The sequence below is a fragment of the Phodopus roborovskii genome, unplaced genomic scaffold (genome assembly GCF_943737965.1).
Source record: "Phodopus roborovskii unplaced genomic scaffold, PHOROB, whole genome shotgun sequence".
NCBI lineage: Eukaryota > Metazoa > Chordata > Mammalia > Rodentia > Cricetidae > Phodopus > Phodopus roborovskii.
In genome coordinates, this window is record NW_026126408.1 from 11,648,140 (window position 1) to 11,673,403 (window position 25,264).

Below are 25,264 nucleotides of genomic sequence, written 5' to 3' on the forward strand. Positions count from 1 at the left end.
AGATAATTTTTTTCTATTGACTTTAAAACACTTTTTTTTTCTTTTGTGTTTCTCCTAACTTTTCTAAATGCAGTATTCTTTAATCTGTTCTCTACCTTGAGTTATGAGTATCAACTCTCCCAGTCTCTGAGGCAGAGTTAAACTCTCAGGAACACACTTGTACCAGCCTCTAGGTAAGAAACCAGGAAGAGCAGCCAAACTCCTGACCGTGTCACAGGCAGGGCAGGTGAGCAAGGTGCAGGACACAATGATGCAACATCGCTAGAGTTTTAGGTCAAAATCCCTGTACTTAAATTTAAAGACCCCTACTTGAAGAAGAAAATTTTCAAGAAGAAAAAATTTTCATTCGGTCACAATAATGCAAAAAAAAAAAACCTTAAAAATACTTTTCTTTAAAAGACTTCAAATGTTACTGGAGAACAAGAGTCCTCAGGTGTTGGGATGGGTGTTAGTGGAAGGAATGGGGAGGATGGGAGGGTGCAGGAACTGGGATTGACATGTAAAACATGCTTGCTACAAATTTAAATTTACTGAAGAGTCTTGGGGTGAACTCTGACCCCTCCCCTGACTTCCCTGTGCATTGCTTGTTTAAAGCTGCTTGCTGGAAGCCGCCACCTGGGGAATCTGGTAGAAGGCGAAGGGCCCTGTAGCTTGAGGCTGTCAATGGTCCTTACCTGTTGTGGAAAACATGTGCGGACTGCGTGTTCCGTGTAACCAAAGGACGGCCCTTCAAAGACTGCGGTCGGGAGCTTCAGGGCTTCCTTCAGAAATTGGTCAAGCTTGCCAAACATCATCAAGCCACTGGAATCTGACATCTGGGAGAAAATGTCTTTAGGAACAAAAGCAAATAAAGGCAAACTCTAAGAAAATATCATCTCTTAAAAATTACACATGGCTCTATGCTATTCCTATGCATCATTAAACATGCGTCATTCCAAAGTACCATAAGGTTACAATTTTTAGTTAGCATTCAAATTATTCTCGTTCTTATGAATGCTGCATAGTTACTTTGCTCACAAGGCCCCTCTTACATCCTCCCTAAACATTAAGTGGAATAACCATTCATATTATATGCCCACTCACCTTCTCAAAGAATGTTTAAACGTGGGGGAGGGCTTGAGCACGTGAGTGCAGTACCCACAGGGGCCAGAAGAGGGCAATAAATCACCTAGAGCTGGAGTTACAAGCAGCAGTGAGGTGCCTGCCAGAAGTGGTGAAAGTCCAGGTCTTCTGCAAGAGCAGCAAGGGCTCATGCCAAGCTATTTCTCCAGCCCCCACATAGCAACTTTCTAAATCCACATAACTGAAGGATAATTAGTTTTTAATTTATGCAGCCCATTGTTCTAAGAAAACATTGAACCAGCATGCCTTTACTCTGTAGTATCTGTGTTTATAAGACACACACAGAGCACTTAAAAGGCAGAGGCAGGCAAATGAAAACTACAGCAATTTTAAAACCAGCCTGAATGATAGGAGACCCTGTTTCCTAAAGCAAGGGCTGATGAGACAGAATCTGGGAAGTCTGCAGAGAAGACAGTCTCTCCTAAAAAATGGCTGCATAATCAAGAGCAGAGCAATATATACCAATTTCAAACACTGGCTAGGTGTGAAGCTGGGTATAGGGGTGTTTGCCTGTCATGCAATACTCAGAAGTTTCATAACTTTGAAGCCATCCTGGTCCACACAACAAGCTTAAGGCCAACTATGGCTACATAAAAAGACCATGTTCCTAAAAATCAGAGGGGGGAAAGGAGAGGGAAGGGAAAAGAACAAATGAACTAAGAACTATAAACATTAAAAGAGAGAAGTACCGTCAAGAACAAGAATGCTTGCTTAGGAAGCATGCATGAGGTCCTAGGTTCAACTACAGTATCCTCCCCAAATGAATCAAAACTCATGAAAAATAATGAATAGGGTATACTTGATACCCCCAAAAATAACATCATAGATAGGGGCAGACTGACAGGTGGATAAATGCTAGAAAAGGAAGAAGGAAAGGCAAAATTGATCTCACACATGTAGAGAAATGTAGAGATATTGAATTATATATGAGAAACATTTACCACACCAAGTAAGACAAGAAGCAAAAAGTACAATTGCAGAGCTCTTTCCTATCCTGCATAAGACTGGGTTCAATTCTCGGCAAAGCAAAAACATTAACTGGAAGACAGAGCAGATATGACAAGTCACAAAAAGGGATTATCAAGAAAGTTTTCAGTGGGGCTGGAGAGATGGGTCAGTAAAGAGCACTGGCTGCTCTTCCAGAGGACTGGGGTTCAATTCCCAGCACCCACACAGCAGTTCATCTCTCTCTGTAACTCCAGTTCCAGGGGATCTGACACCCTCATAGAGACATACATGCAGGCAGGCAAAACACCAATAAACATAAAAGTAAATAATATATATTTTTAAAGTTTTCAGCATGTTTTTTTGAGACAGGACCTTATAAGGCCCAGGTTGGTGAAGAACTCACTTCGTAGCCAAGTATGACCTTACACTTTGAGTAGCCCTGCCTCTACCTCCCTCCACCACCACAGTTAGGGTTTGTATGGTGCTAGGGAGTGAGTCCAGAATGCCATGCCTATCATGCAAGCACCCTACCCAAAGGTGTCTAAAAGAAAGGAACTTGTACCTAGATCCTAAAAAAGACTTGAAACAATGAGTTGAGGTAGAAGCATGAGACAAGTGGAACTAAGCCACAGCCAGACAAAAGGGCCCAAGCATCTCTGAGGGAGATCTACAGCTATGTCCTCATTTGATGGTGAAGAAACATTCTAAGGCAGAACACTGACGATGAAATCAGTATAGTATTCCTGTTAGGAAAGATGATCTGAAAGACAAAAGCGACCTTTCAGGAACAGACAGCTAATGCCACAATGAAGAAGAAGGAACCACCATACATGAGAATATGGATTACAGAGGCGGTGGCCCGTGATGGATGGGGAAGAGAAATCAAATCAAGATGATTCAATGCATTGGATCCGAGAATAAAGAAATGTAAAGGTTAGGATTATTCTAAATCTCTAGCATGTGAAAATGTGATAGACCTGACCAAAATAAAAAAACTAGAGATGTCATACCTGTACCAAAGCTAACTGTATGGGGCCTACCATCATGTTTGCAAGTGGAGCCATCTTACAGTACTGAGCCGTAGGTAACAAGGACTGCAGTGAGTTCAGATGCTTGTGTTTTCAAAAAAAAAAAAGGGAGAGCATGGTTGACTCCATTTTTTAAAAGCTGGCTGTCTATTCTTATGAGGAGCGCAACTACACATTAAGGCAGAACAAATGGGATGTGGCAGATGCCAAGGCACCCCCAGTGCCTACTGCCCCTCTCACTCACTAGCTGAATCCTAACTGTGTTTGTGACAAGTGCATGTTTTTAAAAAGTTTCTTAGCCGGGCGTTGGTGGCACATACCTTTAATACCAGCACTCAGGAGGCAGAGGCAGGCGAATCTCTGTGAGTTCGAGGCCAGCCTGGTATACAGAGTGAGTGCCAGGACAGGCTCCAAAAGCTACAGAGAAACCCTGTCTGAAAAAAACCAAATAAATAAGTCTTTCCTGTTTCCTGTCCACACAGAGAAACCCTGTCTCAGAAAACTAAGTAAATGAATAAATAAATGGTCTTTCCTGCCTTCTGTTCACACTGTAATTCTGGGGTAGACTTCTGGGAAAGTATTGGTTTTCTATCATAGGTACCTTCTCTTTGCCTGGAATGAACACCTCAGCCCAGTTCAGAGCAGTCACCATATTACCTCAGGAGGGTACCACACATCAGGGCAGGACGGTGAAAGGAACTGGGGTCTCGTGACATCCTCAGGTCATGGGACCAACTTTGAACTCAGCAGCCTCTGGACTTATTTTTACATGACAAATATAAACCCCAATGTATTTAAGTCACTTACTAGTCAAGTTTTCTATTGTCAGGAACCATATTCACAGCTAGCAAGACAATGAGTAGCCCATAGCCATTAATGGAAGAAACGGGACCAGTGACTGTAGCTGCCACATACTTCCAGGTGTACAGTATCATAATCAAGCTTATGGATACAATACCCACATCAACAAGTCTACATCTAATTCATTCAAAAACAGAAAGGTAAATGATAACTAGAGAATCACATGACTAGCCACACCCACAAAAACATATTTTACTATGTCATGTTGAATGGACTCAACGTGGTAACTTTTAATCAGGAAAGGGCAGATTATAAAGGGGGGGGGGAGGAACATGTTTGTTTTAAGAGAATTACAGCTAGATTCTTGGGTTACTGATTTAACTAGTGGGCTTTTTTTTTTTTTTTAAGCTTCTCGTATCTGCAGAAATATGGTGCAAAACTAAGCTGATTTCTCAAATGAAGAATAACAAGTAATAAATCTTAGTATAATTTACTACTTGCATATAATAAAGCTTCAAAGAAGCAAATAAAATTTAATGAAACTAGCAAGGACAAGGGCTGGAGGGAACAGAGAGTGTGTGGTGTGACAAGTGTGAGACCACAGGTCCCACCCTTAGCACTGGGGTTAAAATGTTCTCTAATTAAAGCCCTATCCCATTCTGGCATAACAGAATGAACATTCTACCTATACAGCTCTGAAATAACAAAGTATGCCAGTTACCCAACAATTGTTCCTAGATGAAAGAAGGGGACATAGGCTTTATCCCTTGTGGAAAATCCACAATTTAGCCCTTCAATGTACATGTCTCTTCCAGTTTCTAAAATGCTCAATCCCCCATGTAACAGGCACAGTACCACTGACCTGCCACTGGCACATGTTTGATTTTTGTTCCCAGTGATAATGGCCCTGATTTTACTGACTGCTTATGTTTTTATATAAGCATTGACTATTATGTCTGTGTCTCCTCCTATCACCCTCATGAAACCTATCACCACCACAGGCTTCTGCAAAAGTGACAGGACCGTTCAGACTAAAGGGACAAGGCGATTAATGAACAACCATTTTCCTTTTACATGAACATCCCCTGGCAAAGATGACTTTCCAACTCCTGCCATCTTTCAACCTACTGTGTGACTTCACCCAGAAAACCATGTACACACACCTAAGCACACACAACTAAATATGAGGCACACTGTACTCTCAGACTTATTAAAATTCCACATCACTGGTGAAGTCAGCAGCCTTTGATTAAGGCACACCCCCTTCCTTACAAAAAGTTCTTGGCCTCTGTGATGACTATTCTTGGTTGGCAACTTGCCTCATCTGGAATTAACCTAAAACCCAAGGGACTGGGTACATCTGAGGGGGTTGGGTTTGGTTTGGTTTGGTTTGGTTTGGTTTCCTTAATTAAATCATTTGAACTAGGAAGACCCACTTTTAATCCTGACCTGAGGTGGGAAGATCAGCCTTATCTGGGTCACACTTGCTTGTGGCAGCCTATATAAAGGTTATACCTGCTTGCTCTCACTGGCAAGTCCATCCCTTTGCTGGTACTAGAGCCTATGTCTTTGAAATTCTGGCATATACTCAGCTTCATAAACTGAACAACTACTACATTCTTGGCCCTTCTGTTCATAGATAGGTGTTGTTGGGCTACCTGGACCACAGTCTGTAAGTCATTCTAATAATTTTTATATATATACATGTGTGTATGTACATATAAAGGATCTATTAGAATTTATGTGTGTTATATGTATACATATTTATGTTATGTATGCATGTATGTGTTCTATGCTTCTAGAGCAGTGGTTATCAACATGTTGGTCATGACCCTTTTGGGGGCCATAGATCAGATATTTACACCATTTTTCATAACAGTAGCAAAATTACAGTTATGAAGTAGCAATGAAATGTTATGGTTGGAGTCACCACAACATGAGGAGCTGTATGAAAGGGTCACACAGCTTAGGATGGTTGAGAAGCCCTAACCAACACAGCTTCTCATTTCTTCACTTTTTTTTAATAGTTCATAAAATGCAGATATGGAGAGTATTTGTTCACTTCTAATTCTAAAATACTTCACAGGCATCTCTGATGCAGATTAGAAGAGAAAAAGCCACTAGCAGAACCAGGGCGAGTGACAGTGGAGTGACAGGTGACTAGAGGCCTGGGCAAAGGAAGTAGAATTCTGAACAGGGAAAACAGAGGCTTCTGTACAGCCTGTTAATGAAACACCCGAAGCCAGCGACTGAAACAACGGTGAAAAGAGCCAAATCTGAGCAAACACAGTAGGAAGAGTCTCAAGTTAGCTTTTCTCTACTCAAAGTTTAGTCTTCCGAAAACGCGTAAAAGTATAAGTCATATAAACTTATTTTGATGTTTGGACTGTCTAAGGTTGAGGTAGGAGAATCCCAGAGTTCTAGGCCATCTATCGCCGGAAGACTCAGAGCTGAGTAAAAAAAAAAAAAAAAAGTGCTGTAACATGAGGTCCAGCCCTGCTTATTCCTCTACCAGTCCAATGAATGAATAGATAAAAGCTTTTTAGTCTTCCCCTCACATCTGTTGAACTACTCTGTTGGATAGCAAATCAAAATAAATAAATAATAAAGTAAATGGATCACTTGCCATTTTCATTGTGACTAAATGGGGTTTAAATAAGAGGGATGAATTTCTTAAGAAACAAATAGCAAATCCTGACAAAGTAAGTCAGTCACCAAACAATCGAATAGAGACTGTTGATCCATGGAGACTGGTCCTCTAGTCCCATTGTGTGAGTTCTGGGGCCCTGTCAGGCACTGACAGGCACTTTCGTCTCTTGAGACATCCCTCCCCCAACACACACAATCCCAGCACTTCACTAAAACCCACTTTGCTTTCATTTCTCTGACACCTGAGCCTAAGTGTGTCTCTGCCATGGCAGTATTAACAGTGGAGAGAAAGAACAGTTTAAAACTAGACTCTGACTTACATGAACTGCACCCACTATTGCCCTCTATAAAGGGAAACATTGTTATGAGTGTGGTGCACAAACAGACAAGCAGGTACAAACATAGACCTAACCTGATGACTGGATAAGTAAAAACTACAAGCAGCAAAACTAGTTATGAATGGCAGCCTAGTAGAGGGTAGGTGGACCACAGAAACATAAAGCAAGTAAGAGCAATAAAAGAAAAAACAGCAGGAAAGGGATAGGATAAACTGGCAAGGGAATCAAGCTATCAGTTTCTTTCTTTTTTTGATTTTCAAGACAGGTTTTCTATAGGAAACAGTTCTGGCTGTTTGTAGACCAGGCTGGCCTCAAACTCAGAGATCCACCAGCCTCTGCCTCCCAAGTGCTGGAATTAAAAGTGCGTATCACCACAGCCCAGCTTAGGCTACCAATTTCTAAGTAGCTAAGCCTATGAACAGTTTGATCACAGCAAAAAAAAAATCAACCTGGTAAAGAATGCAGTTAGAAGAAGGCTAAACCTGGCCAAGCCTAGTAAAAGCAATTAAATTTATTTTCTTACTTAAAAATATAATCATCTCCAAAGCATTTTAAAGAATTTTTAAGACATCAATACCATTGTTCTGAACTCCGGTTTTCTCACTTTAAAAAACACTAACAAGAAGTAAAGTCAGTTTATCCATCTGAACAGGAGGTGTCACAGCTCATGTTTTTGGAGTCAACTGCTAAAATAGAGCCTCATTCAAAAGTCTTAAAACATTCATTCACTTAAAATTGTCTAAACATCCTGATTTGAAAATTAAAAAAAAAAAACTTTCAAATAATATGAAAATACTTACATCTCAATTTGTCCAGCATTTTTCCACCACACATGGTTGCTAACATAGCTTTAACTGAAAATACGGTCAACTTGCCTCGGCCCTCACTGCAAAATAAATATTAGAAATAATTGCTATCTGAAACCACAAAAACAATTAAATATATCTCTAAATACTGAGCAACTAAGAAATTGATTTCTGCCCTTACATTCTTTAATTTCACCACATTTATAAACTCCGATTTCTCATCCTTTGTAGAACTAAGGTTCATCTATAATTGGCAGAGACCACTCTAAAGTTAACGGCTCATCTAAAGACGAATTTTACAAACAACTTGTAATCTCTGTTGATCTGTAAGAAGAAACCAAATGGATGAGCCAGAATCAACTCTCCTATTAACAAAACATTAAATGTATATAGCCAGAGCAGTAGCAAGTGGTCAAAATTGAAAAAGCAGCCAGTTTGAATATAATTTAAAAACAAGCCCAATATCAGAATAACAGTAACCTATTATTACACATTAAACACCAGGAGCACACTGCTATAAAGCTTTTATAGTATGTTCTTGTTTTTCTTACAACAATCTTCCTGCAACAATGTTAAGCCTTCATTCTAAGGAGCTTAATCATATCTATCTCAGATCTTCCACACACACCACCATGAGAAAGTGAAGGGGCAAGAGAACACTGGTCGTTTATGACTGGAAGTGAAAAGGAGAACACAATGAATGCTATGCAACATCACCAGGGTGTCATCCGTTTAGTCACACCTGTTTTCACTGCAGATAAAAAAAAAACTTCACAGCTGGTTAAAGTCTGCATCTACAGGGTAACTTTGGGCCTTTGTGGGCATGTCATAAGGTCTGTGATCATAAAGTTCCATAGTAACTGAGATTAAGACACCTTTGCAGTAAGGAAAGATTACCACGTTGGTTTTGAAAAAGCAAACACTACATTCTACAGAACCCAGAGGATGTCTCCCAGGCTGGGAGAGCTCATTGTAGAGCTAGTGCCTGAAAAACAAAGAAAATGCATGCTCCCCACTGCCTAACCTTCCTTGTATTTGAAACAATGACATCTGAAAAGAGCATGATCTGTAAATCATTCTTTATTGCAACTGAAATTTCAACTATGGCATCAAATGGAGTGTATTCATAAAACAAGAAACCCTGTACCTATCTAGAACAGGAAGGAAGGAGGCTTTAAAAAAATACATAACTCTTCAGTGGTTCATCTAGAATTATGAGAAATATACCTGCCAAACTGCCACTCCGTTATACAAGGAAAGTCAGTGTCTAAAGAATCATTAGTGAATTTTAAAAAGTGTACTCTTTTTTTTTTTTTTCTAAAAATTTTAGATAAGGTCTTCCCAGTCCTTGGTGATTTGGAACTCATTATAAAGCCCAGGCCAATTCTGAACTTAAAGCAATCCTTCTATCTCAGTCTCCCAAATATTGGGATTACAGGCACACACTCCTACACTTAAGACAAAAGTATGGACTTGGAGAGGATCAAAGCCATCCCTGGATAAAAGTCACACCAGTCAGTGGCATAAAAACTGATGATTGAGAGTCTAAGGATTATACCCTGAGGATATGTTGAGAAGCTGAGCACAGCTTTCCTAGTACCCTTTAATACAGTCCCTCATGCTGGGCTTGACCCCCCAACCATAAAATTATTTTCATTGCCACTGTGTAATTGTAATTTTGCTGCTATTATGAATCATAAGGTAAATATCTGGGTTTTTCCAATGGTGATCTCTGTGAAAGGGTTGCGACCCACAGGTTGAAAACCACTGGCCTAGAGCAAAACCACAGGCAGGGAGAAATGCTTTTAAGAAAGGATGCTCCCCACAACCCATCACAACTATTATTATTAACAATAGTTCTGATGGGACAGAAAAGGAATTATTGTTAAGTCTTCATGTGTCTGTGGAACAAGCAAGAGAGTTTGTGCGGAAATGCAATTATTTATGTCAACTGGGCGCTTAACAAAATAAACAACACACACAGGGGATGGGGCATGGTGAGGAAGGTAAGTAAAGGAGATAAAACTATTCCAATCTTTTCCCAAAGAATTCAAGAATCCCAGAATGATTGCTGAAGACAACACCTACGTGTCTCATTGAACTTGGAGAAGTCAAGCCAGTGCCTAGAAACTAGTAGAATGTTAGTCTCATATGAACTCAAGTCCTTGGGTTCACTTCCCAGCACCAACATAAACCAGGTATGGTGGGCGGCAAACATCTGTGAGTTCAGCACTCAGGAGGTGGTGGGAGAAGTTTAGGCCATTTAAAATAAATAATGAAGAAGAACCACTACTGGAAGCAGACAACAAAACCAGGCTTGGTAGCACACACCACCAAATTGTAGCTATACAGGAGGCTCTGAGGCCATAAGTTGGTGGCCAGCCTGAATGGAGCAAAAATCTGTCTCAAAAGAAAAATAGGGGCTGGAGATGTAACTCAATGATTAAAACACTTGCCTAGTAATCCCTAGTATTAAGGGGGTGGGGGGGAAGAGCAATGTACAGAATAAAGCAAGTCCAGAGCATTATGTAGCAAAATGTTTTAAAAGGAAAGAGAAAGTGGAGGCAGAGAGATGGCTCTGTGGTTAGAGCACTGGCTGCTGTGCCCCAGGATCTGGCTTTGACTTCCAGCACCCACAAGGTGACTCACAATTATCTGCAGCTCCAGTTCCAGGGGATCTGAGGACACTGCACACACGTGGTGCATAGACACACATGCAAGCAAGACATCCATACACATAAACATGTACTATACATGCAGAAACCATTTATAAAGGGATACTGAGGATAAATGCCTTGACTCCACAACAGGAAGAGGCAAACAGCCTTCTCACTGATCACATCTCACTAGAAAAAAGGTTCTCAAGTCAATTACCCAAGCATCCAATTTATGACTGGGAGGGGGAGCAGCAAATTAAACTCCAAACAAGAAAATGGAAAATGAATATGAATGAAAGCAGAAATTAGTAAAACTGAAAATAAAAATTGGGAAAAAAAATCAAGAAAAGCAAAGAGCTCATGTTTGAACAGATCACTAATTATACCAATAAATCTCTGGAGAAAATGTGAAGAAAAAAGATACAGATTACCAATTTAAGAATGAAATAGGGCAGGGCTTGGGGAATGGCTGGCTCCACGAGTAAAGTGCGTAATAAATAAGCATGAGGGCCTGAATCAGGACCCTGAGCACCCATGTGAAAAGTGAGAGGAGGTGGAGACATGAGGATCAGTTCCACTCTGACTCTATCTACCCAGCAGACAGACTGAAGATGCATCCCCTGGACTTCAGAAGCCAGTTCCAGGAAGTAGGGTAGGTAGTTAACATGTAAATCTGACTGGCTATAAAGCAAGGGTGGGTCCCTGTATCTTCCTCCATGTATTTGACCAATTCACAGAGTTTAGGGAAACTAAGTCATGTTCACACATTTATTCACAGAGGGCAAGTTTGAAGGATACAGATGAACAGAGGGATGTGAAAAAGACATAGGATCTATGTGGGAATGGGCACAGCTCCTGTACCCTCCTTGGGCAATGAGTATGTTCCGCCATCCAGAGGCTCTCAAATTCAGTTCTCTTGGAGCGTGTGATGCTTCATTATGTACACAATTAAGTCACTGGATTCTAGTGTCTGACTCACTCAATCTCTTTAATGCCTGGGGCTGGGGACTGGAGGTGCAAGTTCCAACTGCAATCACACAGGTAGGGCCCTGTGGTAGATACCATTTTAAGGTCTGTGACCTTTGTTTATGCTGCATTTGTTTAACTCTGTGAAGCCATGATTCTTTGCCTGTCTAAACACCTGATGGTCTAATAAAGAGCTGAACAGCCAATAGTGAGGCAGGAGCAAGGAAAAGTGGGGCTGCAAGGCAGAGTAAAAATAGAAGAACCAAGAAAGGAAAGCAGAAGAGAACAAGGACAGAGGGGGATGTCAGGGGTCAGCCACCCAGCCACACAGTAATCTACTAGTAAGATTACAGAAGAGAACAGGAAATGCCCAGAGGCAAAAGAAGATAGGTTCATTTAAAGGTAAGAAAAGCAGGCTAGAACAAGCCAAGCTAAGGCCGGACATAATAAGAGTCTGTGTGATTTATTTGGGAGCTGGGTGGTGGACCCCCAAAAGAATGAAAAACTTTTTTACTACTGAGGGCTCCATCCTGACTATCCAGGAGCCCACCAAGAGTCGCCTGATTGGAACAACAAATGTTCTCTCACCCAGGAGGTTGAGGAATTTGGGAACTATCAGACACCACTGTGACTCAGGAAATTTGTCAGGAACCAGCACCAAAGACTACCAGGACAAAAGATTACCTCAGTTCTACCATCAGCAAGGGTATTAGGAGCTCTACTTCCGGAACAAAAGCAGAGACTAAACATAAGAAAAAAGACTCACCCAGTGCCCGCAGCTCATAGGAACTGTCAGGAGTGAGGGCACAGACCTACCTGCATATTATTATTTCACAAATCTAAAATTCAACCAAATAATTGTATGTCCTTAGAGTTCTCCTTCAGAGTATATCTGAATATTGCATTTGGGTGACTAAAGCTTGTGGTTATTTTTACACTTTTCTGATTTAGTAAGCATGAGAACTACCAACACAATGTTCAGGATGCCTAGCTACCTAAAACTTGCACATTCTTGACCCTAAAGACTTAGCATTTCTCCATAAATCACTCTCCCTCACATTTACTATGATCCTGGATCTCAAATAGCCCTACTTTTCTCAGTATTTAAAACTCTTCAACTTGCACTAGAGAGATGTCTTGGTGGCTAGAACATTGACTACACTTGGAGAGAAGCCGGGTTAATTCCCAGCATCCCCATGACAGCAAACAAGCATTTATGAATTTAAGCTCTCTTCTGGCCTCTGTGGGTACTGCATGCACATGGTATACCAAGCATGAATGCAAGCAAGACATCCATCACATAAAATGAAAATAGGTACTGCATACATATATGGTTTCTCAAGACAGGTTTTTTTCTCTGTATTGCTTTGGAGACTGTCCTGGAACTTGCTGTGTAACCATGCTGGCCTCAAACTCAGATCCGCTTGCCTCTGCCTCCTGAGTGCTGGGATCAAAGGCATGTGCCACCACAGCCCGGCCGCCAAAACATTTTTAAGCCTCGTTTAACTGTATTTATATATTCTCTTGATGTTTTATTATAGTAAATTATTAAGGAATAATAAAGGATGTTTTGTAGCTATCTTTTGAGCTCCAGATCTCACTTTCTCCCTTCAAAGAGACAAAATGGCATCTATTCCTTGCTATGGAACAGAAACTGACCAGTACAAAGAGAAGGGAAATGTAATGGCTCCCAGCTACCAGCAAGAGAATCAGACTAAATTCAGCTCTTCAGTGAAAGCAAATGTAGCCTCCGTAAACTCAGCACAGTGATACCAGGATGTTTTACTTCCAAAAACTATTCTAGTAATTAGTACTTACACGGTGTTCTCCTAATCTTCAAAACACTTTAGAAACACTATTTTAAAGTACTTTGCATCCTTCATTCTAACTATTCTCTAACCTGACGGTTATAGAGTACTCTTAGATCCAATATTACATTCGAATATAGAAAATTGATTAATTTAGTGTTCTAGAAACAACACTAAAAAACTATATTCATCAGGATTAGACTAGAGCCAGGTGGTGGTGGTGCTTACCTTTACTCCCAGCACTGGGGAGGCAAAGGCAGGCCGATCTCAGAGTTTGAGGCCAGCCTAGTTTACAGAGTGAGTTCCAGAACAGCCAGTGCTGCTGCTACCCTGTCTTGGAAAATAATAATAATAATAATAATAATAATAATAATAATAATAATAAACAACTAGCCTTCATTGCTATTCTTTAACAAGTGATTCACTCTTTGCAGAATAATGTAGCTCAGGGTATGTGCAGTTAGGATCATCAACCACACAGTTATCACCAGAACACACAGTGTATGGTCTCTTTATAAGTTATCTTGCATGTTTTCCATTTTTCTTATCCATGACAGCAATCCCCACACATAGTCTTCCACGAAATAAACAATGGATCCTCCCTCTTCTGTGCCAGCACACACTTTCTGACCTGCTGAGTATCAATCACCTGCTTTACTCAAACTAAGGGATGCACATGTTAGTATCAATGGGCTACTCGGTAAGAGACAGAAAATGTGTAAGTAAAGCTGAAGGAGTCAAATGCATGGGTGTTTGAGATCAAAGGTCATGGGAGGGAGATAACTTCTAGAACTACTTGGGAGAAATGCTGAGAATCTTGTATGCAGCTAGGCATTCTGAGACTGGGAAGTGAGCTCAAGTCTTGCTACACTCATCACATACCATCACATACATGTTTAGGTATTTTCTACTTCCACAGGGCTTATTCACACTCATCAAAAAGAAACATCGGACTGGAGAGATGACTCAGTGATTAAGAGCACTGGTTGCCCTTTCAGGTGACCTGGGGTCTATTCTCACTTGTCACATGAATTAGACGCACAACCATGTGTAATTTCACTTCCAGGAGATCTGACACCTTCTTCTGGCTTCCCTGAAAACTGTATACATGAGCTGCACAGATATAAATGCAGGCAAAACACCCAAACACATAAAATAATAAAATTTTTTAAGTGGCTGGTTATAGTGGCCTTTAATCCCAGCACTCAAGAGACAGAAACAGGTGGCTTCTGTGACTTCAAGGCCAACCTGGTCTACAAAGCTATAAAGTGAGACCTGTCTCTAAAAATAAAATAACAAAACCCCTTAGTTCCCCCACTCTTCACTACTTGCTTGCCAAACGGAACGAACTTCAGCACTGGCCCCTTTATCATGAACACTTTACTTGGCCACTTCCCATGTATGAACAGTTCCCAAAGCAAGAAAGTATCACTTTCACTTTTCTGATGTTTCTTTAAAGCTTGGTATTTTTCCTCTACAATTAGGGGCAAGGAAAGAAACTGTAGTCACGTAGAAGCAATACCCTATGATTACGTCCTTCATTTAGCTGATTCTTCTGGGAAGAACTCACTCTGGACCCTTCCAATCCACATCTAGAATTACTCTATGGACGCTGTACAAGTCCCTCAGAACTGAGAAGTCAGCAGCTGATGCCAAAGCCTGTTTATGGTCAAACCTCACAAAGGTCCATGATTTACTACTTCTAATGTAAAATACAAGTTTCCATCACAATTAATTCTTTTCAAGCAAGATTTGGAAAAAACATTTAGCACAAACCATGGCCTATTATAGCTGGGAGCTGATTAGTAAGTCAACATTTTAAATGTATCACAAGAGTACATATTAACCCTACCCAAAGACTAAAATGAAAGGATGGAAAGAAACTTGTTATTTTAGCCCCACCCAAACAGCAGAGTGCACCAAGCACCCATGCCCACAAGGAACAAGGTAAGTGTCTACCTTAGACTATTCAATGATTCACTTCCACACACCTATCATTTTACAGACTGACAAAAAACCCTGCATGTGACTTCTAATATCCAACACTGAGAAAACACCATTATTAGCTCTGGGCCAAGCTAGGCAGACAGTGAATCATCCTGAATAAACAGGGATATTTTAACACACAGGCACCTTCAAAAGCATCCACAAACTTCATCTGTGTCCTTTGCATGGGAAACTGTTCACTTCAGTTAAATAAAGCCTCAAATTCTACCTATCTTTTGATTAACTAAACTCATCTGGGCAATTGGCTATGCAGTATGTAATAAGCATTTAATGTTCAACTTAGTATTTTTGAAGCAAGACTACCGGGAACATTTTTCACTTAAATGAGCTGTTTCTTCATCTTTAGACAACAATTGTGGATGCTGCCAACCATAAATTAGTGCTGTAAATAGATTTGTACTTCAGAAACACTGTTACCAGTCCAATTATGCAATGTTGCTAAAAGAGCTCTTCTCTTTGATTTTCAGAAACCCATATTTTATCAATAAATCATAATTTTAAAATCTTCACAATGAATGGATTATGCAATAATCAACTGCAAATTGAGAATCCACTTAACAAAAAAAAGTCAGCTTAATCAAGTAAAATCAACTTCTGATATTACTTGATTTTCTTAGATACCTGCAGCTTTTCATTTCAGTCTCACAGACCCTTATTATGAATCCAGCATTGCGCTCATCAAGGAATCAAAGACATAAAGTAGACCTATGTCCTCATAGACACTTATATGCTCTGCGCAAGTGAAAAGCCAAAATAATTACACAGCCAAGATCTGTGGGCCCTCAAAGGGATGAGAGTGAGTGACAAAGGAAAAACAGGCATCCTGGGTAAAACCAAGGTAGACTCTGAGAAAGAAAAAAAGGCAAGAAAAAGAGACTGGGAATTCTTGAGGTAGGATCAAAGTGGAGCTAGAAGCGACCCCAGTGTACAAAGAGAGAAACAAGTACCAAGTACTCCATGTTGAAACAGAGAAGCATGGGGGGAGGAGCTTATTTTGGAGCCTGGTGTGGGCAGAGGTGAGGACTGACACAACAGCCTTGCAAGGGTTCTGAGGTGAAGTCACATAGGAATCAAGCTCATTCGGAGAGTTCATCTCAGCAGAGTCAGAAAAGTAAAACAAAAATGAAAATCAAAAGCAATACACTTAGAAAACGTATTTGACTAGCCCTTACTTTCACAACATTAAAAAAAAAATATGATACAAATGAAAAAGAACAAAAGCAAAAAAAAAAAAAAAAAATCTGAAATATCAGTGCTCAGATACTGTCCGCCTGCCTCTCCCTGTACGAGGATGGCTCATGGAGGAAAAAGCTACAACTCCAAAATAAGAAGTGAGGCTGCTTCCAGGTCCTTTACTTGTGCTCCCAGCCAGGTGACTGCTCAGATGCTCACTGTGCAGCGGCAGCAGGCACACAGGTGGTGACGACCAGGCAGGCAGTGATAACACTCTTCCCTCTGGCCCCAGGACAGCTATCTTTCTTTGTGTGCACTAGGTTCTCCCTTAAGATCACAATGCTCTTCTACAGCCAATGCCTCTCCCTCACGCTCTACCATGTCCTAGAAAATTCCTAACAGTGCTGCAATCAAATCCTCCCGAGTTAAATCTGCTGTTAGGGGAGGTTTTCCTACTCACACTAAAAACCCAGTTTTACGTGGCTTTGTTCTTGTCGTCTTGAGGACATCTAAGAAAAAGCGGAGATGCAAGTGCAGAATGTACACGAATGTGAAAGATCTGTGCTGCCTAGGATGGTACAACTTTGCTTAGAAATCACCAATGAGGAAGACTGGAACCTGATACTATCTGCTTCCAGAAATGTCCACACTCTATTGGTCAAACACCTCAGAATTTAAGGAATACGTTTTCTTTAATGTAAAAGGGAGGTATCTGCTACTATTTTGCACTTGGGGGAGAGGAAACAAACTGACTGGCTGTACCCAGAGCCTCATGAATGCTAACCAGTTTTATACTGTTCTATTTTAAACATTTACTTACTATGAGGGAACTATGAAATCTGTTTAATGTATCCAAATTAAACTTCAAAAGCACAACTTTAAAATGATTGCTAGTCTGATTTATAAACTATACAAAAATGTTTCCTATAACTCCATCACAATTTAGATACAGATGGGCCCCCAACTTGTTTGACTTAATGATTTTCTTTTTTACTTGATGGGTATACAATTGACATGTATTCCATAGAAATCAGATTTTGAATTTCAGATCTTTCCTAAGAAAGTGACACACAGTTCAGCACACTTGAGAGTTCTCTCCCTCTGTGCTGGGCTGAGCAATGAGCTGTAGCTCCCAAGGAGTAGTGAGATCAAGACTGATGATAAACTAGATGAGTTTGAAGAAATTGAACCATTAAAGTAGAAACATTAATAAAGAAGAGGTCATTAAACAAGAAAAACAAATAAGAGGAAACACCCGAAGAAATAATACCTTCAAGTAATGACAAATTGATTCTAATCAATATTTCCATGAAGCAAAGGGGGGGAGGGAACAGACAGACAGACAGACAGACAGACAGACAGACAGACAGACAGACGGACGAAAAAAAATCTGTAAACCCCCCTGAACAGCAACAAGAACAAATGAGTCCCAACACAGGAGAGGCCAGAGGCCCGAGGAGGTGAACCTGTGCATTCCACAATATTTGCAGTCCATTTTCCACGCAAGTGACTGAGATTTCTAAGGGAGGACCTATGTTACTGTGGATGGAAAGCCTTGAAGTTCAACCCAAAGATGGTGGTGTGCAAAGGACATGGGGCTTGGGCAAGAGAAGGCAGAATTAGAAGGAGATCGTCCTGGACTTGTAGGGTCTCTAGGCACCTGGTAGAAGCCTAGAGAGAAACATTCCCGAAATCTCAAATAACTGTTACATAGTAACCATTCAAATAATAATGGTACTATGTAACAGGCACACAACAAATAAAAATAACTCAGATGGGAACACAGCACAAATGAAAAATAGAAACAATAAATAATAAAAAGTCATCATATAAAAACCAGCTATTAGGCCAAAGCACAGGTATAAAAAGAATGAAGTTTATCATATTCAAGAAGTAAAAGACAATGATTAAATATTTGGCAGAAAACATATTTTTTTTTTAAAAAATCTGACACAGATTCTCAAACAAAAAAGAAAATCATTAAAATTAACTCTGAAAGGCTTAAACATAGATTAGACACTTGTCTACAGAAATTTAAGTACCTGAAAAAACTCAGAACAAAGCCCAAAGTGGAAGCACAGCAAATTCACAAACATAAAATATGAAGGAAATACTATACTTAATTTAAAATTTCTCAGGGGAAGAAAACTAAAGAATTATGAAAATCAGAAATTAAGTACACATTGATAGGAGATGTCATTCTGTGAATATGTTTCTCATATTGGTTAACGAATAAAGCACTGTTGGCCAATAGGAAAGCAAGATAGGTGGGACTAGGAGACTAGGAGGAGAAAGGAAGTAGTAGGGAGAGTTTCAAGATGGAGGACTACAGCATAGAACGCCAGCCCCTCTTTTCAGTAAGATGAGACCACATGGAAGTACTTGGATTAATAGAAATGGGTTAATCATTAAGACAGAGCTAGCCAATAAGAAACTAGTAACTGGCCAACAGAATTATATCTAATACAGCATCTCTGTGTGTTAATTGGAGCTGGTTCAGAGATGGGCCCAGAACGACAGGGGAAAACCTGCTGTAAACACAATGGCACTGAGCGTGAACCTGAGAACCTCCACTTAAAACTTAACAAAAGCTTAAGAAAGGGTTTTAGAAACAAAAGAACAAAGACAAGCAAGACTTCTTGGTAACAGCATTTTTCTCAGTTGGACTCTATTTTGCTAGAGACAAACAGAGACTTGTGTGGCTCCTCAGGGAGGTTTCCTGACTCGGTATAAGCGGCAAAAAAACCTCAAGGCTTTTAAAGAGCTCTGCTAACAACTGAATGGTATGTAGGAGAGCTGGCAATGGCAGTGACCACATCTCCAAGGCAGCAGCATGCTGCTGGATGGTAGCATAGACCAAGGCAGTGAGCACAGCTCTCAGTTCTGACGGTAAAAGTACCCATAGCCATCTTGGATAGACCGCAGCTAATACAGCTGTGGCTTTCATTTTAGGAATATTGTTGTTTAGCAGATAAAAGACTAGTGGCCAGAAAAAGATAAAGATTTACAGTAAAGACAGATTCAGATTAAGAAAAACCTCCAAAGGTTTACGGTGTGTTTTAAAATAGACGGACGCTTGGGAGAGAAAAAGAAACAGGATAAAATGGTTTAAAAAGAATAATAAAAAGAAAGACAGTAGCTGGGTGTGCTAACACATGCCTTTAATTCCAGCACTCAGGAGGCAGAGGCAAGAAGATATCTGTGGTTTCAAAGTAAACCTGGTATACAGAGTTAATTCCAGGACAGATAAAAGTTACACAGAGAAATCCTGTCTCAAAATATGAAAAAATAGAAGTAGAAGAAATAGAGTAATAAAAAAAAGCCATGTAAAGATGGAAAGCACAGAGAGAATCTGGACACTGTACGGTATTATATTGTCTTTGTATCATTTGGCTTCTGAGGAAATAACAACTGTTAAAAGAAATGCTGCCGGATTAATTCAATTTATACATTTTAAAAATGCTTTGACTTCAAAATTTAAATCTAAGGACAGGTTACTGGGGAAAAGGGTTTCTATTTTTGTTTCCACAGAAAATGAAAAGCTGTGGATTCCTTCCAGACTAACATGGTTTCATCAAGCAAGACCCCCTGAAGCAAGACCCCGGTAAGAGAAATACATAGATCAGCAGAAATGGGTTAATAATTAAGGCAGAGCTGGCCGATAAGAAACAAGTAACAGGGCCAACAGCATTGAATCAAATACAGAGTTTCTGTGTGTTATTTGGGGCTGGTGCAGCAGCAGGACAAGACCAGGCGGCGGCAGGCGGAAAACCTGTACACGTTACAAAGCAAGACCCCCTGAAGCAGTGTTTCAGGTGATCCAACATTCAAAACAGTTGGGACAAGACAGACTTGCAGACTGCAGCCAAGATTTCTGTGTCTTCTTATGATCCCCATGACAGCGCCCCCTACCAGCAGGAAGCAGTTTGGAAAGAACAACGCCCAAGTTCCTAAATATTGCTTATAAATGTTTGCTTTCATTTATAAGGGGTTGGTTATAAATGGTTAATCACAACCAATTCTTTTAAAGGTAAAAAGGGGATTATGGTATAGATATGAATACTTTGTTTTGGAATGGATTTTCATTTACTGATACAATTTAAGGTCAATTTTGTGATATGTATGTTTCTCCTCCTATTTAGGTATTGTGTTTATATAGCTCAGTTAGAAATGTAATGTATAATTTAGCACAGATTATAGATAGTTATCTATGATAGTTAAAATTTAGACTTAAGTTAATTAGGATTTCTAGATAAACAGAGATAAATAGGCATTCTTCAAAACTTTCAAAGACCTACAGAATATGGCATTTAAAATGGTCTAGGGTTTTTCTGGACAGTGAGGCAAAACTGCTCCTGACCTCACCACTTGTGTCAGAAAGGAAGATGGACATCAAAGAAACTCGTTATGCATTTTGCTTTCAATATGGCAAAACTAGCCATTTGGGCAAGATACTGCTCTTGTCTGGACTGTTTGACTTTATGCTGTAAAAACAGGACATACAGGACCCACAGAAAAGTGACTCCTGATTCAAAATGGACATTGCTACAGAGTTCCTGCTTCATGGAAGAGTCTGCCAAACTGACAAACTGCCAATAGAGGTGGACAGTTTAAAGTTTCCTGCTTTGCTGAGGAGTCTGCCAGACACACTATGGCCTATAGGCTGAAGATGGAAGATTACAGAAGAACTTCGGGTGACTGGCCAGGCAGTGAGTTGTCTCTGTCATTTCTAGAGTTTATATATTATCCTTCTGTGGTCTTTGAAGGAGTTGAAGACAGATAATTATGGTTATAGATTTCCTTAGTTAGGCTTAAAGATAAGTTACACATAGGATTTTAGACTCACAAAGATAGGATAGATGATGGAATATTTTCTTTAAATCTTGCTAAATGTTTATGGACTAAATATTGCTAACTGTGATTCTTATTTGATAACTGTTATGTGATATATTTTGCTATGCTAAGGTTAAAACCCTTCTTTTTAGACAGAAAAGAGGAAATGATGGGAGATGTCATTCTGTAAATAGGTTTCTCTTATTGGTTAATGAATAAAGCACTGTTGGCCAATAGGAAAGCAAGATAGGCGGGATGAGGAAACTAGGAGGAGAGAGGAAGTGGGAGGGAGGAGTTCCAAGATGGAGCACCTACAGGGTAAGATACCAGTCTCTTTCTCCGGTAAGATAAGACCACGGTGGAAATACTTAAGATTAATAGAAATGGGTTAATATTTAAGACAGAGCTAGCAGATAAGAAACTAGTAACTGGCCTACAGCTTTATATCAAATACAGAGTCTCAGTGTATTATTTGAGGCTGGCAGGGCAAAGGGACCAGACCGGAGGGAAAAAGCAGCTCTTAACAACACATGGCATGGCATTATCAAACAACCTACTGCAAAAAAAAAAAAAAAAAACTATAATATAAGCATTATAAATACATAGAAAATCGCATCATGACTGTCATGCTAGGTAAAGAATAAACATTTTTTTTTAAATCGTAAAGGCTGCAAAAGACAGACTAACATCAAGGAAACCAAGGCAATATATTTGGCTGACCACTCAACAGAAGCAATGAGAACAAAAACAACGTTCTGGAGCTGGGCATGGTAATGCACACCTTTAACCTCAGCACTTCCTGGGCAACAGCAGGCGGATCTGTGAAATGAGCTAGCCTGGTCTACTTACTGAGTTTCAGGAAGCCAAACTACCTGGTGAGAGCCTGTCTCAAAAAAAAAAAAAAAAAAAAAAAAAAAAACCATCAAAAAGAAGTGACATTCTGAAAATACTGAAGACCATTACCAATCAGGAATGACATGCCAAATGAAAATATCTTCAAGAATAAAAAGAGGAAACAAACATAAAGAAAATACACAAAAAAAAAAAAAAAAAAACCCCCACTTCAGGCAGAAGGAAACCACTGCTGATGCAGACCTGAGTAAACTTACACACCAAACAGATGTGATTTTTTATGCAGTTAACATCATTTAACTTTTTCACAAACACATTCATGAATTAAATAATGTTGGTGCTTTTTTTTTTTTTTTTAAGTCTAGGGCTGTTGAGCATGGGTAAAGGTTTGACCCAGCTGAGTTTGACTCTCACATGATAGAAGGAGTCTACTCCTGTAGACTGTACTGTCCTCCACACAATGAAAATACACATGATAAACAAACATAAGAACAACAAAAATTAATGTAGCCAGGTGTGGTTACATGTACCTGAAAGGCAGGCAAGAGGATTCAAGTTAGAGGTCAGCCTGGGCTACTTGAGAAACTGTTTCAAAAAGCAAAAGTTTGGGGCCTGGACAGACGGTTCCATGGTGAAGCTCTCTGGCTGATCTCCTCCCACAGACCCAGGTTTGATTCCCAGCACCCACATGGTGGCTCCCAACCATCTGTAACAGGGCATCTGATTCTCTCCTCTGGCCTGCACAGCTATCAGGAATGCATGTGGGGCACAGACATATACTCTGACACATAAAATAGTAATAGTAAAAGAATTTTAAATAGCTTCTTAGTTTTAGAGATACACAAAATAAAAATGCACAATCACAATATATAAATAATACTTTAGAATCTTTCATTACCCAGGATAACAATTATAATAGTACCATTTAATATTGGACTTTGAAAAATCTAAAATATATGCTGTAATCATTAAGATATAAAAAGGAAGGCATACAGATGAATTTTTTTAAGATTTATTATATATACAGTGTTCTGGCATGTAGATGCCAGATGTGGTCACTGGGAATTGAACTCAGGACCTCTAGAAGGACAACCAATGCTCTTTACTTCTAAGATATCTCTCTAGTACCCAGATGAAATAATTTTAAGGGCTACCATCCTTAAGTCTTTAAGTTAAACAATAGCAGTCTTTTTACAACTAATTCCAGCCTTCACGAGGCAGATGCAGATTCTTTGTGAAATTCCAGACCAGCCTGGGCTACATTAATGTGAGACCTTGTTTTTAAAAATAACTTAGTGGTTAAGAGCATTGACTACTCTTCCAGAGGACCCACATGTCATAGCTCCAGTTCCAATGCACATGAAACAAATAAATTATTTTAAAAAATAAATAAATAACTAAACCAGGCAGTGGTGGCACATCCCTTTAATCCCAGCACTCAGGAGGCAGAAGCAAGTAGATCTTTGTGAGTTCAAAGCCAGCCTGGTCTACAGAGTGGGTTCCAGAGAAATCCTGTCTCAAAAAAAAAAACAAAAAACAAAAAACTAAACAATGCTCAGATTGTGGGCACAGCTCAATGTAGAATGCTTGCATTCATATAGCCCTGGGTCAATCCCTGTAGAGGGAAGGAGGAAGGGAAGAAGGGTGGGAGAGAGTGAGGGTGGAAGGGATGGAGGGAGGGGGAATAAGGAAAGCAAACAAACAACACCAAACAATACTTTGGCTATATCTTTTAAGGTGAAAAATCTAAGGTTAATTGGGAAGGCTAGCAGATTGTTTGAAGCAAGGTCTCATGTTGCCCAGGCTGGCTTTGAACTCAGTATGTAGCTGAGGATAACCTAAATTCCTAATCCTCCTGCCTCTACCTACTAGGTGCTATAATTATGGGCAAGTGCCACCATGCCTAATCTGAATATATCTCTCTCAATCTCTCCTTTTTTTTTTTTTTTTTAAACTGAAAGTGATAAAAAGCAAACCAGGATTCCACTCACCTGCAAGGCCCAGGCTGTGGAATGGGACCAGACAAACAAATATTAAAAGTTACTGCCAGTGTTCTGATTGTTGGGGTAGACAATGAGTGAATGAATCAATTTCTAGGAATGAATGAATGAGGAAGTAAATGCAAACAAAAGGGAAAAGCAATGCAGGAACTCAGGAGAAGCTGATGAAGGGCTCAGACGGTGTGGGGGGGATTCTACAAGGAGCTACACTGTAGGGCCCTGCATGGACCCCCAAGGCACCTTTGAGCAAGCCTGAGGCTGTTGGCCAGAACTCCCTGCCCCAAATCTGTTGTTGGTACTCTTCCCGTTTTGATAACACACACCTCGTGACTATACACAACTCGTAGGGAGGAGCTAAGCCTAAAATTCCTGTAATTTTCCACTGTGCTGTAAGTCAGTATTTAAGCCCATTTCATCCCTCAATAACACATTCAGCATTCCAACATTGCCACTGAACGAATGACCCGCTGTCTTGTCTCTTTATTTCAATCTCTGGGTCTTCCCCCGATTCATGGAACAGATCACAGCGTGGGCGCTACAATACACAGATGGGGAGAGCTAATCAAGAGGGAGACATGACAACTCAGTAACTCAATCCACAAGTTCACAGTGTTCATGAAGCTTCATGGCAATGAGCAGCAAGCCATGTACGAGCTCACTGCATCCCTAGTTCAGCCACTGCCCACCACATGGAAGCCTATAGTCAGGGTCAGAACTAAATCCTGTGGCCTGGGTTCCACACACTGACATAGCCCCTGCACATACTTAAGGGTCTGGAGGGAAGCCAAGTACTTCTGTTGATGCTCAGAAAAGCTGGTTCTTTTCCTCTCTCCCTTTACCGAGGAATGGAAAGAGGAGAATTTGTAGAAAAACTAAGCCAGGGTCAGCTTGAGGGAATGCAGATAGAGAGGAAGCACAGGGCTGGTTTTCCTCAGGCCCCTGTTATCATGAACTTTCTCTGCCTGGGATCTAAGTCGCTAAACTAACACACAGGCAGGAAACAGAAAGAGAATTGTAAGTAAAAGCCCCAGAATGTAAGACTGGCAGGAAGTGAGGCAGCCCCCCCACCCCCATCCCTGCACACTTGGAACATGAATTTCCTTACACAGCTGTATCACAGGCAGGCCTCTCAGCTTGACCAGACCACAGGGTATCAATACCGTGGTATGAAGAACCATTGGGGGGAGGGGGTTGTGAAAAGTGAGTTTGTGATTGTTTCCGTTGCTTTCCATTGTTCCTTGTGGTTTTCACTCAGTCCTACACACAGATGCCTGCA

General features: G+C 40.3%; 1 protein-coding gene across 6 annotated transcripts in view; it reads right to left on the minus strand.

Moving 5' to 3' along the window:
- The window catches only part of Dtnb (dystrobrevin beta), a 196,782-nt gene that overhangs the window by 141,014 nt on the left and 30,504 nt on the right, over positions 1-25,264 (minus strand). For all 6 annotated transcript variants that reach the window (XM_051181728.1, XM_051181732.1, XM_051181730.1 and 3 more), the window contains exons 5-6: positions 7,687-7,772; positions 675-829 (exon numbers count right to left, since the gene is read on the minus strand). In XM_051181728.1, coding sequence (XP_051037685.1) covers positions 675-829; positions 7,687-7,772 — 241 coding nt within the window. The remainder of the gene's footprint in view (positions 1-674; positions 830-7,686; positions 7,773-25,264) is intronic.